Here is a 15584-nt window from a genome sequence, read left to right on the forward strand (position 1 = left end):
ATATATAAAATATAATACTCTAGAACATATTATTTAACATATATGACAAGGAATTTTTTTGTCTCCCGGAAAATTCATATTTCTATATTTTTTATATCTGTAAATGATAAAGAAAAGGAAGTTACATGTAACCTCAATTAGCATTTTATTAATGGGCGACCATAAACACACTTCAAATTGTTGAGGAATTCTCTATCAATTTGCGACGGAATAATCTGTGCGTAAAAGTTTTTTTTTTTTTTTTTTCCCTTAATGAACTTAAAGCACTCAGTCATGTGAACACAAATTATAAAAAACTTAGATAAATACTTATGAGGCACCATTAATTAATTAATTAAATCTGTGGGTAATTATGTAGATTTTGACTAATGCATGGGCAGATGGATCAACAACTGTCACTAACAGTCACAATCTGTCCACGTGAGTTTGCCTAATAACACTAATCACTTTATATCAAACAAAGATTATTGAGATAACACTTATTTCCTCTTTTGCCAAAAGTCTCCACATCCAATCAAAATCAATCCCATCAACATTAATTTTACAATAATACATTATCCAATTACAAGGTCACAATCTAAAATTTTTACCACTAACTAAAAAAGGGAAAATTTTTAATAGTTCAAAATCTCATAATTCTGTAGAAAATTTTAATACCACGTTATATTTTTTTTAGGAGTCACCACGGAGAAGCAGTCTCCGAGATGGTGAGGAGCTCCTCCAAGTAGTCAGCTCCGAGATCCTCCAACACCACCATATTTTCCATTCTCATTTCCTTGCCTTTGATCTTTTTCCTATTGCTCTCTGCTTTTCTCCTCATCGAATGCTTCTTCTTCAATGCTAAAACTGGGGAATAACCTTCCTTGAATTCGTAGTTCATTTCTTCAAGTGACTCGACAACTTTCTCCATAGGAAAATTTAATATAGCCATTGAACCTCTCATGGCTAATGCAGCTTGATCATAAGCTAAAGCTGCAGCTTCAGCTGTATCAAATGTTCCTAGCCAGACTCTTACCCCATTTCTTGTTGAGTCTCTTATTTCCGCCGCATATTTTCCCCAAGGTCGTCTTCTAACACCTCTGTAAGCAATTTCCTGAACAGGCTCCTCTTGATAATCACCCCTGGAGCTTACCTCCTCGTAGTGGGTGGAGGAAATGGGAGCTTGATTAAGTACTCCTAAGAGAAGCATTTCTCCGGAGTCATTTTCGTTGAAGGGTAGAGGCTGGGTGTAGAAAGACTCGACGGAACTGAAGGAAGAAGATGACTGATCAGGGGAGAAATGGGAATGGTAGTTTATTTGGTACTGATTAAAGAAGGAAGAGGAAGAAGAAGAAGAAGAAGAATCCATTTCTAGAACTTGGGTTTGAATGAGTACGTAGAGACTTGGAAAATTTTCTTTGAACTCTGTAAGCTAGTGAGGTGGTCTTTGGTCTTAGGATTTGTTTTGAAGGCAAAGGATATATATAGACACAAGCTTAGCTGAAAGAGAAAGAAATGAACATAAGATGGCTGACGGAGGAGATTACATGGACATGGCAATTGGTGGGAACTTTGAAATATGATCGGTAATGTGGTCCACTGAGGAGTTAATGCACGTGAGTCAAAAGGTTGCTGTGGGGCATGGCGGCTAGGTCAAACGAGGGTTCATTGGTGACATCAGCATAGTGATCGATTTCGTTTGAGGGATTTGATGGTGGGTCCTAAAGAAGGCATTCTCCAACGCTCCACTTGGCAAATTATTGATTTGTAATTAATGTTCTTTGCCTCGCAACTTGTTTCACTGTTATCTTCTTCTTCTTTCCACTGCAGGCCAATGAATGGAGAGCAGAAGTAAGAATATATAGAGACAGGGCGGAGGGAGAACATGGCCGTACCGGCGACCGAAAAATACTTTGACGGGAATGAAGGTGCCGCAGCGGTGCAGCCGATGATATGCACTGCGCCGATGATGCCACGGCAGTACGCAGCGGTGCCCTACCAAAGGGAAGCTCCTCCCTCCACCCCTACATAGAGATATTGCAACAGTCAAATGGCAACATTAGCATTATATTTCTCTGTTCACGGCTTGATTAGATGGGAAAATAATTTCAGTCATTTAATACGTCTTGTATGTTAAACTAAAAGGGGTAAACTTTTGTGCATCATTTTCTCTCTCTTGTCCTTAAGAAACAGACAAATGCATGCAAGAACTGCTAAATGAGTTCCTCTTTATTGTAGGCTTCAATGGTTTAATTTTGTATTGTAATAGAGTTAATAAGGGATCTAGAACATCCTTTCACCAGCAAATGTGTTGAATTCTTTGGTTCAAATTAAGACCATATCATCATGCTATAATTCCATATACCTATCTGTTATGCAAGAGATCATATATGCATGTATATATATGTTGATTTTAGAAAATTTAAACAAGTTCTAAAACGAGAGTTATTGGAGTTATGGCTGATATCATCATTGAGAATTGAACTTATATATATATTTTTTTAAAAGTGATAAACATTATGGTTACTAATATATTTGTTAAGAAAAAATTGTAATAATATTTATTTATCTTTTAAATCAAATATTTTCAAAAATTTATTAAAATATTTTTTTTTCTTCAACAAAATACACCTAATCTTCCTCTTCTGGATATTTTTTTCTATTTTCTTTCTTTTTTTTTCTTCTTGTTTTTATCTTCTTCTATTAGACGTCTCCTCCTTCTCTTCCTCTTCTTTATCTTCTTCTTCTTTGTCTTCTTCTTTTTCATCTTCATCTTTTTCTTCTTCGAGAGAAGAGGGACTATTTCGTTGACGAAAAGAAAAAATAATGATATTTTAATAATTTTAAAAAAATAAAATTTTAATAGATTTCTGAAAATATAGAAACTGACTTATTAATAACAATAATACTTAGAGACTAAATAAAAAATTTTATTTGGTTATAAAATTAGATTTTAAAAATTATCTCATTATTTATTTATTTTTAATAAAAAAAGAATGAAAAGGCTATTTGATAAATAAAAAAAATAAAATATTTTAATAAATTTTTAAAAATGCAAAAACTGATTTATTAATAATAAAAATATTTAAAAATTAAATAATAAATTTCTCCAAAAAAAACAAATGATTATCTCTGAATCTAACTAGTTTGACTAGTGGTTACACTTAATGTGTTAGGGTCCATATCCACAACATGATATGATTATATAATTAAACATATATATCCCACTAATTAATTAATAACAAAACAGCAATTGGGAATTAATTAATCTATTCTATCCATACATATATTATTATTAATTAAGTATATAATATATTAAATTAAAGAATGGCCCATATATACTTAATTTTTAATCAAGAAACTGAACCTAGCTATATATGCATACAACAAAGTCTTATTTATCCTTTCCTATATCTCAAGTTTTTTTTTTTTTTTTTTAAATAAAGGGGTAGAAAATAATTCAAACTCAAAATCTCCCAGAGAAAAAAAAAAATCGTGTCTTTTGCCCATAGATTTTCCTTTTTCGGCGGCATTCATTGGCCTACTAAATATGTTCTATAGGCCTGCCAAAAATTAACTAGGTTTCTTTTAATTAATTGATTAGCCCCTCGTGTGGCTGCATGAGAGTGAAAATTTATCCCAACTCGGTCAAAATTAACCAATCATTTTCACTTATTTTTATTTATCATTTTAAAATTTTAAATTAATTCATAGTTATTATTAACATAGTTATAATTGCTTTGAAAGAAAGTTGGTCAGTGGTCAACATATGCATATCATATTATATAGGCATCCACCAAGAGATTTTATGATCGTTAAGGAAAAAAAAAAAAAGATAGTTTGAAGGGGCTGTCTCCTTAGAGGTTGGTCAATTTGGAGATTCTTTTTAAGACTTTCCAGAAGATTTTGAAACTCCTTTTGGAACTTCTTCTCTGTGTTTTTGGTCAAAAGTTTTTCTTCAAATAACAAGTGAAGCTATGAGTACTTTTATAGTATGAGGATTTCATACCAAATAAATACAAAAATATATTCCAAAAAGAAAAGCTGGATCTAACCCACTTCACTGAAACTGGATCTTGGATTCTGACCAAAAAGGAAATTGAATTTAGACACAGTGATGGGCTCAACAAGTCTTTGAATTTGACACAGTGATGGGCTCAACAAGTCTTTGAATTGATCCAACAATAAGGGCCCAGCTCATAGTCTAAGGTCTGCTCTAAAAACCTCAAAAATATCAAAGAAATATTACATATTTATCGGATAAGGCAAATACAAACACTTCCCATCCCTTCCCTTCCCTTCCCTTCAAGTTTGAACCTCATTTCCTCTTCAATCTTCATACCATGTTCTCTGCAACTGTAAACTCCCTCATACCCATCTCCCTTTCCAATTCCAGTAAGCCTTTCTCCTCTTCTTTCCTCAGCCCTTGTCTTCCTCTCTTCATTTTCCAATCACCCTTTTCAAAAACCACCGTAAAACCCATTTCAGCCACTCTTATCCCCGCCTCTCCCTCGCCTTCTAATCAGCAACTGTATCAGCCCTTTAGGCCTCCTCCTTCCCCTATCCCTTCCCAGTATGGCTCCTTGGACACTGCCTCTCGTCTCGATATTCTCACCAATCGTCTTGGCCTCTGGTATGAATACGCCCTTTTAATCCCTTCTCTCATTCAAGAAGGCTTCACCCCACCATCCATTGAGGAATCTACTGGCATTCCTGGGGTTGAGCAAAACCGTCTTGTGGTTGCAGCTCAGGTTCGTGAATCTCTTGTTCAATCTAACACTGATCCAGAAATTGTTTCCGCATTTGATACTGGTGGAGCTGAGCTACTTTATGAAATTCGTCTCCTGAGCGCTACACAGCGGAATGCAGCCGCCCGCTTCATTGTTGAGCATAAGTTAGATGCCAAGGGCGCTCAAGATCTAGCACGTGCCATGAAGGATTACCCTCGTAGGCGCGGAGAGAAGGCATGGGAGAGCTTTGATTACAATCTCCCTGGAGATTGCCTGTCGTTTATGTATTACAGGCAAGCTAGAGAGCATAATAATCCATCGGAGCTAAGGACAAATACTTTGGAGATGGCAATGGATGTTGCAGAGTCTGAAAAGGCAAAAAGTGCGGTCTTGGGCGAACTTAAACGGGAGGGCGAAGGAGAAGATGCGAAGGAAGAGGAAACTGGGGATGGAGTTCGTGTTCCAGTAGTGAGATTGAGGATTGGTGAGGTTGCAGAGGCTACTAGGGTAGTAGTTTTACCTGTTTGTAAAGCAGAGGAGAGGGAAAGAGAAATTTTAGAAGCTCCATGGGAGTGCAGGACAGAGGGTGAGTTTGGTGTGGTTGCGGCAGAGAAAGGGTGGAAAAGGTGGGTGGTATTGCCAAGTTGGGAGCCATTGGTGGGGTTGGAGAAAGGGGGAGTGGTGGTGGCTTTTGCAGATGCAAGGGCTCTGCCATGGAAGGCAAATAGATGGTACAAGGAAGAGGCTATCTTGGTGGTGGCTGATAGGGGGAGGAAGGAGGTGAATGTGGATAGTGGATTTTATTTGATGGCTGTTGCAGATAATGGTGATGGTCGTAGTGGTGCACTGAAGGTGGAGAGGGGTTCAGAGTTGAAAGAAAGAGGTGTTGGGGAGAGTTTAGGGACAGTGGTATTGGTGGTTAGACCACCAAAAGAAGAGACTGATGATCAATTGAATGATGAAGATTGGGAATGAAAAGGAGAGTGAGATAGCACGCCATGTTGATCTTTGATTGTCCGGAGGATATTGCTGGTAATCTACCATTATAATAAAGGAAACTTGAAACCTAGTTATGCTGGTGTAATACTTTACATGTGTTATTTCTAAGAGCCAACGGTTTATTATTTTTTTTGGCAAAAGGAACTTCTTGATAACTAGAAAGATCAAGGATTTGCGATTCATTGTCCTTTCACATTTTTTGCTATCATGATTGTGTATATTGGATTGTTCAGTGATCTTCTGGATGATGCTTGATTAGTTATTGCTTAGATTTGCTCTTAGGATATTTCAAAATGAATAAGCTAGTTTAAACCAGTGGAAGTTTAGCAAGTGTTTTTGTAAGATGGTATTTGTGATGTACCAGGACTATAATTTTCTACTGCTCCCAACTTGGGCATTTTTCTAAATTTGAATGCATCTTCTTTGAGGATTTCAAAATTAAAAGTTCGCCAATTGGTATTTGGATACCCCTCAACTGATTGCTCTATTTGTGCCAGTAAGAATTAGCAATGATAATTGGAAGCCTACACGCAGAAATCAAAGCCTACATGCAGAAATCCACTACCCTCTTCAAGTATTTGGAATTGAGAAAGAACAAAACTACGTCATTACATAACTTCTTTCCTGACATTTATTCCGAAAGGGTTTGTTGCCATTTGACAACTTTGGTACAAAGTACAGATTGACACCAGTTTCAGATGAACAACAAAACAATCATAAACTTTTCTGGGAATTTGTCCTAGACCTTCTGTGCAAACGAAATATTCACTTGACAAGTTCCTCCTCAAACATAGTTCTGCAGTGTAGCTTTCCATGGTAAAGAGAGCAATAAAATCTTGCACCGTGGGTTGCAATCTTCAACGTCAAGAACTTCGGTGGCCAGTTATTGACTTCTATTTTTATGTGCACCATATCATCTTATCAATTCTCTGTTATCTCACCACAGTCTTCAATCACAACAGTTTGTGAAGTACTTCCACCATCTGAACCTACGTTCTCCATGTCCTTAACCACACTGTAGCCATCCACAACTTTCCCAAATACAACATGCTTTCCGTCAAGCCACGATGTCTTATCAGTGCAAATAAAAAATTGGGAACCATTAGTGTTTGGGCCAGCATTTGCCATTGACAGCACACCAGGTCCTGTATGCCTTAGCTTGAAGTTCTCATCTGCAAACTTCAACCCATAGATTGATTCTCCACCAGTCCCATTTCCTCTGGTGAAATCCCCACCCTGGCACATGAAGCCTGGTATAATTCGGTGGAAAGTTGAGCCCTTGTAATGTAGTGGTTTTCCAGATCTTCCTAGCCCTTTCTCGCCAGTGCAGAGAGCACGGAAATTTTCAGCAGTTTTTGGGGTGACATCCGCAAAAAGCTCCATCACAATACGACCAGCTTTCATCTTTCCAATAAGAATATCAAAGAAAACCTTTGGATTCGACATTTTCAATTATCAAATTAAAATCCTGTTGAATCAAGAGAGAACAGGTATTTCAGTGCCCATAATCACAGTCCTGCATATGCCAACATTTTATGTTGACACCAGAACACACATAATGGTGCTTATGCTGATACATAGTCTAGAACTAAAACAGAAAAGTCTACACCACAAATCAAACAATTCCTTCCCCTTCAGCAATGCACTTTTTAAAAATCTGTAGAAACAACTTCAAATACAAAGACAATAATGTAGCAACTTGTTCGAGGCCATAATCAAAATGGAATTAAGCAATTTGATAGGCACGGAGAATTGCTATACTGTTTGTATTGCCAACCTTCAATGCAAATCACGCCATTATATTATAGACGCCCTTGCTCTGCAAATTGGCTTCAGAAAACCACAGTTTAGGAAGGAAAAGTGCGCAGACACAGTTGGATATGCACTGATAAAAATGTCAAAACAAGATGAAAGGGAAAAAAAATACACACAAATACCTTCATCCAAAAGATAAAGCATTTCAATGAAATCTCAAAACTTATAGAGACTTGTACCATAGACTGCAACAGAAGAGTCAAAACCCACACAGTACAGAAATCACTCCTTTCGATCTAGCATCATTTACTGCTTTCCAAATAGTTTTATTCATTATCCATAAATCCAAATACAGAGACCAGTAAGAAAAAGGCGCTAACACTCGCCACAAAGTGAAATATACTTAACATGCATTTGTTTCAATTTCATTTGGGAAAAGTAACTAAATAAAATGAAAACCAAATGTGGCAACTTGTTCGAGGCCATAATCAAAATGAAAATGATAGATTTGATAGGCACGGAGAATTGCTATTATTATTAATATCGCCAACCTTCAATGCAAGTTTCGCCATTTTCGACGCTCTTGCTCTGCAAATTGGCTTTATAAAACCAGAAAAAAGAGCAGGAAAACCAATCTTAACAAATAAATCAAGTTAAAATAACATAAAAAATAAGCAAACTCAAACTATTCACACAGGTATGAAGCTAAACGGTCATGAAATGTACATCATCCAGCTTAGAATCCTCAAACAAAATAGTGAGATAAATCAAGAGGGTATTTTGGTGGACGATTTATGATATTGCACAGGTTTTGAGCTCACAGATTCGTATTAAAATTAACCGCAAGCCTTCGATATGTGCGCATATGATCACACATAAGGATATAGCTCTCTATTGAGTGAGTAAATTGAAATGCAATTTAGAGAGGGGGATTGAAGAGAAGTGAAAATTAGGGGAAAGAAGGCGCTCACCTTTTAGGTCAAGCTGCAGCTTAAAACGCCGTATGGACTATGAAGAGATGGAAAGAGTAGGGGTTTAGCAGCGACTTATATAGACGGAAGAGTGAGGAGATGCACTTGTGAAGATTTAGGGTTTTATTCTTGTTGCTTTATTGCCCTTGTTTTTTCACATAACTTCGACTTCGCCCAGTACGGCAAATCCAATCAAAACCTACTTATTTTAGGTCTATTAGAAAAATTAAATGTCTATATAAATTTATATTTATTTTAGCTCGATTTTAATTAATTTAATTTAATTTAATTTAAAAAACTAATAATCAATTATAATATAAAATTTTATTCTTTATTTAAAAATTAGATAATTTTTTTTTTACTAATGTAAATATCATTGCATTTAAAAGCTAACAGACTAATATAAGTATAAAAGCCCATCAAAATAAAGAAACAAGCCCATTTTCAAGCCAAACATGATAAAAAAAAATTCAAACCAACAACTCATTATTCAACCTAATCCAATCCAAGTTGGTAGCCAAATCCAACAGAGAAACTAATTTGAAAAATTCTCAACCAGAAACTCTCATCATTTTCTGTCGTTTTCGATCCGAAGAGCAAACCACCATGTCTTACTGCCAACCCAAGCAAGGAATAAGGATGGCAAGCAGCAAAATTTAAACAACAACAGAAGACAAGAAGAAATCAAAAGTCAGGAGATAATCTAATATTTTCTGCAATCACTAGATTTTTAGATTCATGACCTAAGTATCGTCAAAATAGAATCATCTCATGACAATTTTAATATTTTATAGTTATAAAACCACCTTAAAAGAACAAAATTCATTTCAGCGTCGATTTCACTGAACCTTTTTACTTTTGACGAGAATCGCAAAACACTACTGAAACCAAAACTTATCCATATAATCAACCATTTGCAAATAAATATATATATATGAAACATTAAAATATAAAAATTATTTATGTGGTTGAAAATAAAATTTATGCAACTCAACATAATCTAAAAAATAAAAGGATAATTTACAGAACCATTCTTGAGATTTGAAAAACCTATAAAGTAGTATCTCACTAAACTCTGTGTAATAATTTAGTCCCTGATTTTCGTTTCCATTTAACAACTTAGTCCATCAGTGAATAAAAAGGATATCTTATCGTGAGTTGACCATTGACTAGTAATTATATAATTTGTATTGGTGAAAATAGCCTCAAGTAGTGAGAAGAGACTGATGATTCCTCCAAGACCCATTCTATATATAATAAATAATTTTAGTTGATTTTCCATGTCTTTTTCATCTTTTTCTTTTAGCTGAAAATGTCTTTGAAGAGATGCAATCTTTTGCTTCTCAACAACTCGGTCCCCCTTTTGCAATTTAAACCTTTGCCTTTTTTAGCTTGATACAAATAAACTTGTCGAGGTTATTTTTTCTGAATTGATCTCTTTCTAAGATCCTGGAGCTTAATTCTTTATTTCAAGACATTTTATTGTTTATGACAACTTTTTCCTTTAGTATTTCTTTTGTTCCTCGTTAAGTTAAATGTTGTGATGATTGGTGGTGGTGAAAGTTAAGGGAGCTGTCTCCCTAGGTGTTAGGGTTCTAGAATCTTAGGGACTAAAATTGTAATTTTCTAATAATAGAGTTTTCAAGAAATAATATAGGGATAAATTAATATAAAATAGAAGTAAGTTAAAGGTCGTGTCAGATATCTGTAATTCCCTTTAAATTATTTATTTAGAGGTGTGTATCACCTGAGATATATTGATGTCTTCTCTTACCATAAGTCACTTTGTTCCTAAGGCTCTTTAGGGGGGAGTGACTAGTTGTCCATCAACAAGGGCTGGGCCCAACCTTCACTTCTTGTAGACCGTCCCCCCTGTTCATAAGGGATGTGAGAATTATCATAACGATTATGTCGATGATAATGTGTAATTACTATTTTGCCCTTAGAATAAAATAAGTAGTCTATTCATGAATTCTCATGTTCAATTCTTATCTCTAATGCCTATTGTGAGGCTTCTGATTGAATACTGCTTGTTGGCTTCATTATTCGCTTATATAATGTAACACCCCCTACCCGGTTAATTAATTAACTGATGTTACATATAACCTTGACTAATCAGGTTATTTATATTCACAGGGTATCAGGCCATTCTTAAGGCTGACTTGGCATGAAAGTGTTTAAATTAAGTATCGCACAGTCGTAAATGAGTATCAAAGTGTGGGCCCATGATATTTGGTATCAGAGTTAGAACGATTTATAAGCAATGCGAAAGCATGACGAAGTTGGTCATATGCATTGATGCCCTTTAGAGAAGGGTTAATGATCTTACCATATTGTCTAATACATATGCCACCCAAGAGGGGATGATACTAGAGATTGATACTATTTACCAGCGCATAGTGTTGGTAGAAGAGAAAAGTGAGCAATTATTGGCTGTGATAGCTAAGTTGTCCAGAAGTGACATGGAGCCCAAGGTGGTGGAGTCAATCCGAAATTCCTCTTCTGGGAATGACATCCGGTGGGGTGATCTTGAGACAAAAGTGAATGAAAGTGAGGTAGTGGCCTCCTAAGGTAAAATTGGGGCAGTAGTCTTCTTAAATAAAAAGTGAGGTAGTGGCTTCCTAAGATAAATTTGAGGCAGTGGCCTCCTTGAATAAAATTGAGGCAGTAACCTCTTGTGTATTCAACTAGAATTATTTAGTAACATTGAATGCAACATGGGGATTACTCTAGAAATGAACTGGAGGGTCAAATAGCAATGACGAAAGCTATAGACTAGTTCTTACTAGAGGGCCAATGAAGCAAGCCAGATTGAAACCAATAGTGAAAGTTGCTAGCGAATCCTAAGGTGGATGCCTATGAGGTAGGCAATGTTGAAAACCAAGAAAAATATATCTTGGCGCGGTGCAGGTGGTGTGTTGGAGGTAAATGATTTCATCTCCATTATACATTTCTTAGTGCTATTGAAAATTGTTACTGTGTAGACAGGTTAAAAGTTATATCCATGTGTTGGATCAACCAGGTTTACCGATATGGGAAGCTGAAAGGGAGATTTATGGGAAGGGATGTATAACTCACACCCATGAGATAGTGCAGAGGGCATGCATATTCAATTTTACTCTAAGAATGTGGCATTCAATTCTCAAAGGAGTTGGTAAACTCCAATATTGAGTTCGTAAGGAAAGTATGCAAGTGAAATTTTCACCTCTCATTAGTAACATAAAGATGTTTTGGAGCTTGTTGGGCTGGATGATCTTTAGAGATAGTTCAAATTTGAGACAAAGAATGAATGTTAAAGAGATGTGAAGAAGGGTGGTAGAGTGCCAGTGATAACCAAGAGTTAGTCAATTAGGCTAACACTAAATTAAGGAGAATTTCAATTCTCAATATCTCATTATTAACAATCCAGACAGAAGGGTCAAAGCGATAAGTGGGGGAGCGACCAAACATGTTAAACATGGTATAAGACATGATGTGTGTTAGTCAAAACAAGATGGAGCGAAGGCAATAAAGGAAAATTGGTAAACAGAACATTATAAAGGTAGAACCATTAAGTATTGTGAAATACGCTCCATAGGGACAGCTGCATTAGGCTACAAATTGCCTATGTCGAAGTACTTCAAGAGGATGAAAGGACCTTGTGGAGAAATAAAGGAAAACCAGATAGGGGGAGAACATGTAATAGAAATCAAAGAGTTATCCAATGTGGATGGATTATGCATTCTTGTTTTTCCAGAGTAGTGTTATTCGCGTGTAAGACGATATCGAGCTACTAATATTGAAAAGGGTGAAGCAGTAGAGGCTTTCACGAACATTTTAATTAAAAATAATATGATGATTGATACAATAGTTATAATACTATTACAAAAGAGGATGTAGGAAAAAGTAAGAAAACTGTGAACTTCTAAGAACCAGTATGGTGATGATATCTTTCGAAATATCTTGTCAGATAGGAACATGATCAGGAGAAAAGATCTCAAATTTCCTCCTGAAAACTCAAAAGAAAAAAAAAAGAATTGAAACGAGCTTGCGAGAAGACTGAGACATGTAGATACGAGTATCATAGTGAAAGTAATGGAGGTAGTTGCAGGTACTGGGGTTGTTGACCAATGTGCAGTTGCTATAATCACGTGCGGCAGAGATTAAGGGTGCAATAAGACAAAACAAGAGAAAATGAGGTAGTTAAACTCAATACATGGAGCATTGTGGTAGGTTCTTAAGGTATCCATTCAATTAGGGACTTAGAAAAGTGAAATAGATTTGATGAGAACCCTCTTAATGATTTGAAATGTTAACAACGAAGGATTTTCTCAAAGACAACAAAGGTGATCTCCATTTCAATTGGTGAATACCCCTAATAATGGAGAGAGTATTTGGAATGGAGTAAGAAGAGTCTAGTGGTTACCCAACGCGAGTGGGTCAAAAGTAAGCTTAACATCAATTATCAACGTATAAGGTTGAATATTAGTATTGTTAGTTTTTGAGTAAATTTATTGTTTTCTACTATAATTTCCTTCTGTAAACAACATAAGCTTGATACTTAACTTGTAAACAAAATTATTTTTTTATAGTTGGCGTATCCAACTATACAGTGATATTGGTGCGAAAGTGAAAATTCCTATACAAAGGAAGAGTTCAGATTACTGACTTTACAGAAGGCAAAAAATGGGTGCCAAAAGAGGATGAATGGCGTTATACGATGACAATCAGAGATAGAGTTTTCTATCTAACCAAAGTGAACTAAGAAGGAGAATGAGTGTGAAATCCTAGGAGTGGGATTGATATAAATATCTCTTGAGTTTCTTGTAATGTTATTTAAGACTAATTGTTTTTGCATATCTTGGTGTTATGAGAAATCAGGTTCCTTGTGACCTACTTGATAAATTTATAGTAATTGAAAGTAAGAACATAATATATTTTCTGCATGTTTCAAATCGTGTTTGTGTCCCTTCGATAAATAGGGAAGAGAATACTACTATTATTCATGCGTAAATCAACTTCTTGAAATTCATAATCAAGTACACAAAGAATTCAATAATACCGATGTAGAAGAGTACTACGAAGGGGTAAGAGGCGATTAAGGATAAAAAAGTGTCAAACAATGCGTGTCAGTGACAAAGCAATCATGATAGTGGAAAATGTGTTTACTCTTCAAAGAGTTAAAATCAACCTTTCAAGTTATAGTGGAAAGAATCTCATGTAAATTTGGGAGGCGGAAGATATGAGGATCATCATGTTGATTAAAGTTTGATTTCTACTCGGAGCGCTACCTATGGAAAATGTCAAGAGAGCTATAGATGCATCAAGTGTCAATGGAAACCACAATTGTGACGAATCTAAGAAATCACTCAATCAACAACGAAGTAAAAATGAAAGATAATTAGAGAACAACAGAAGATATGACTTCTGAGCCAGATGATAAGAGTACAGTGTCTAAGGCGATGGTTATAGGTGAAATCTTGAAGATAACTCGAAGTTATAAAAGGGTAATGCGAAGAAACCCTCAACCTCTAATATGGTAAATCATGATGTTATGTTAGACATGAGTTTAGACCGGCTGATATATTATTGTATGATTGTTTCAAACAATAGATATAAAGAATAAAGACTGTCAACACTTAAAGAGTAGGCATGGAGGGATGTGTAAAGGAGGAAATGGGGTAAATCAATGTCACATTTAGTTAGACAAATTTATTATGGAGCAGTGCGTGTGGACGAGATGGAAACATCCTGCAATGGAGATTTCATAGCCTAGTCATCACTCAGAACTAGTACTCAACAGAGTTCATTATATAATTTCATACAGAAAATTGAAGTACCCACCTCCAGGCACATTTGCAGGAGATTGCGACATCAAAGGGCAGAACATCCAAGACCAAATGTTTAATCACACACCAATTTTTATGCAACAACACACTAGAGAATCTATAACAATAACTCCAAGAGTATGATAAAGAATTAAGTGTCCAAGTAGAAGATTGAAAACTTCCAAAAAGCTTAGTCGATGAGGACGTCGATTGTTTAAGTGGAGAAGAGCATTAGAGTCCTAGAATTCCAGGGATCAAAACTATAATTTTTCATTCGTAGAGTTTTCAAGAAATAGTATAAAGATAAATTAGTATAAAATAGAAGTAAATTAAGGGCTGTGTTAGATATCTATAATTCCCTCTAGATTATATATTTAGGGGGTGTGTCGTCTAAGACATATTGATATCTCCTCCTGGTACAAGCCACTTTATTCCTAAGGTATTTTAGGGGGAGTGACTAGTTGGCCACAAACAATATTGAGCCAATTGGTTACTGTAGCGCTATGGAGTTCCTGAGTTGCGCCTTCACTGCTTGTAAAATGTTCCTATATATATAAGGGAGGTGAAAACTATTATAATAATTATGTTGATAATAATATATAATTACTATTTTGCGACTGAAATAAAATAAATAGTCTATTCATGAATTCTCATATTCAATTTTTATTTCTGGTGTCTATCGTAAGATTTTTTATTGAATATTGTCTACTACCTTCATTATTCACTTATATAGTCTTGACTAATCACATTATTTATATTTACAGAGTCACAAGTAATTTAATAAATTTTAAAACTATTTTGAGTTGAAAGCGTTTAAATTAAGTGTTACGTAGTCTCAAATGAGCGCCGGACCGGAAAACTGAGTAAGTCTCCAATCCCATCTCAGTTTGAAAGCCGTGGGCGTCTGTTGTCCTTGCATATTCCAGTTCTTCTTCAATCTGCCTAGCATTACAGTGGCTCAATTTCTTATCAATTACAATGTTGGATCTTAAGATTTTCATTGTTTTGTTATTTTATTTTTTTTTCTTTTTATTTTAATTTATGAGTTTGTTGCTGGATACATAATAGTGGTTGTTGCTAGATTTATAATAGTGTTTTGAATTTTTGGACGTGGATTAATTTGATAGGTGTTTTGTTGATTTTTTTTTTATTGAAATGGACGTTTTGTTGATTATTGAAAGGTAATTTAATTATTTTATTTCATATTAACAGTAATAATAAGATCAATTAATTATATTATTTTTAAATATTAAATTAAATTGTTATATAAAATTTAATGAAAAATTATTTTATAAATTGTATCGAATTTTACAGAGGTTTATGAAAATTGCCCAAAATAAAAT

General features: G+C 35.1%; 3 protein-coding genes and 2 non-coding genes across 6 annotated transcripts; 1 reads left to right on the forward strand and 4 right to left on the reverse strand.

The window, feature by feature from the left end:
* Nucleotides 1-509: 509 nt before the first annotated feature.
* On the reverse strand, nucleotides 510-2323 carry LOC110623407 (ethylene-response factor C3). Its single transcript, XM_021768345.2, has one exon. It carries the CDS (start codon nucleotides 1346-1348, stop codon nucleotides 680-682), a length of 669 nt encoding a protein of 222 aa, XP_021624037.1. The 5' UTR covers nucleotides 1349-2323; the 3' UTR covers nucleotides 510-679.
* A 1902-nt stretch (nucleotides 2324-4225) lies between these two features.
* LOC110623406 (rubisco accumulation factor 1.1, chloroplastic) lies at nucleotides 4226-5940 on the forward strand. Its single transcript, XM_021768343.2, has one exon. It carries the CDS (start codon nucleotides 4323-4325, stop codon nucleotides 5682-5684), a length of 1362 nt encoding a protein of 453 aa, XP_021624035.1. The 5' UTR covers nucleotides 4226-4322; the 3' UTR covers nucleotides 5685-5940.
* Nucleotides 5941-6316: 376 nt separating this feature from the next.
* LOC110623408 (peptidyl-prolyl cis-trans isomerase CYP19-3) lies at nucleotides 6317-8583 on the reverse strand. 2 transcript variants are annotated; one of them, XM_021768346.2, is made up of 2 exons: nucleotides 8435-8583; nucleotides 6317-7176 (listed from the first exon to the last, which is right to left on the reverse strand). In XM_021768346.2, the coding sequence occupies exon 2, from the start codon at nucleotides 7152-7154 to the stop codon at nucleotides 6630-6632; it is 525 nt and encodes a 174-aa protein (XP_021624038.1). In that variant the 5' UTR covers nucleotides 7155-7176; nucleotides 8435-8583; the 3' UTR covers nucleotides 6317-6629. The 2 variants fall into 2 exon arrangements, with proteins under 2 accessions (XP_021624038.1, XP_043815509.1); XM_043959574.1 differs by lacking the exon at nucleotides 8435-8583 and adding an exon at nucleotides 7486-7504.
* Nucleotides 7397-7528, reverse strand: LOC122724724. The gene has a single exon (XR_006352177.1). It is a non-coding gene; the product is annotated as a small nucleolar RNA snoR86 (small nucleolar RNA).
* On the reverse strand, nucleotides 7925-8052 carry LOC122724725. The gene has a single exon (XR_006352178.1). It is a non-coding gene; the product is annotated as a small nucleolar RNA snoR86 (small nucleolar RNA).
* Nucleotides 8584-15584: the final 7001 nt, after the last annotated feature.

The sequence above is a fragment of the Manihot esculenta genome, chromosome 9 (genome assembly GCF_001659605.2).
Source record: "Manihot esculenta cultivar AM560-2 chromosome 9, M.esculenta_v8, whole genome shotgun sequence".
Taxonomy (NCBI): domain Eukaryota; kingdom Viridiplantae; phylum Streptophyta; class Magnoliopsida; order Malpighiales; family Euphorbiaceae; genus Manihot; species Manihot esculenta.

Excerpts from the sequence above, each read along its gene's own strand:
- LOC110623407 (XM_021768345.2), bottom strand. The coding sequence starts at position 1,348 with ATGGATTCTTCTTCTTCTTCTTCTTCCTCTTCCTTCTTTAATCAGTAC.
- LOC110623408 (XM_021768346.2), bottom strand. The coding sequence starts at position 7,154 with ATGTCGAATCCAAAGGTTTTCTTTGATATTCTTATTGGAAAGATGAAA.
- LOC110623406 (XM_021768343.2), top strand. The coding sequence starts at position 4,323 with ATGTTCTCTGCAACTGTAAACTCCCTCATACCCATCTCCCTTTCCAAT.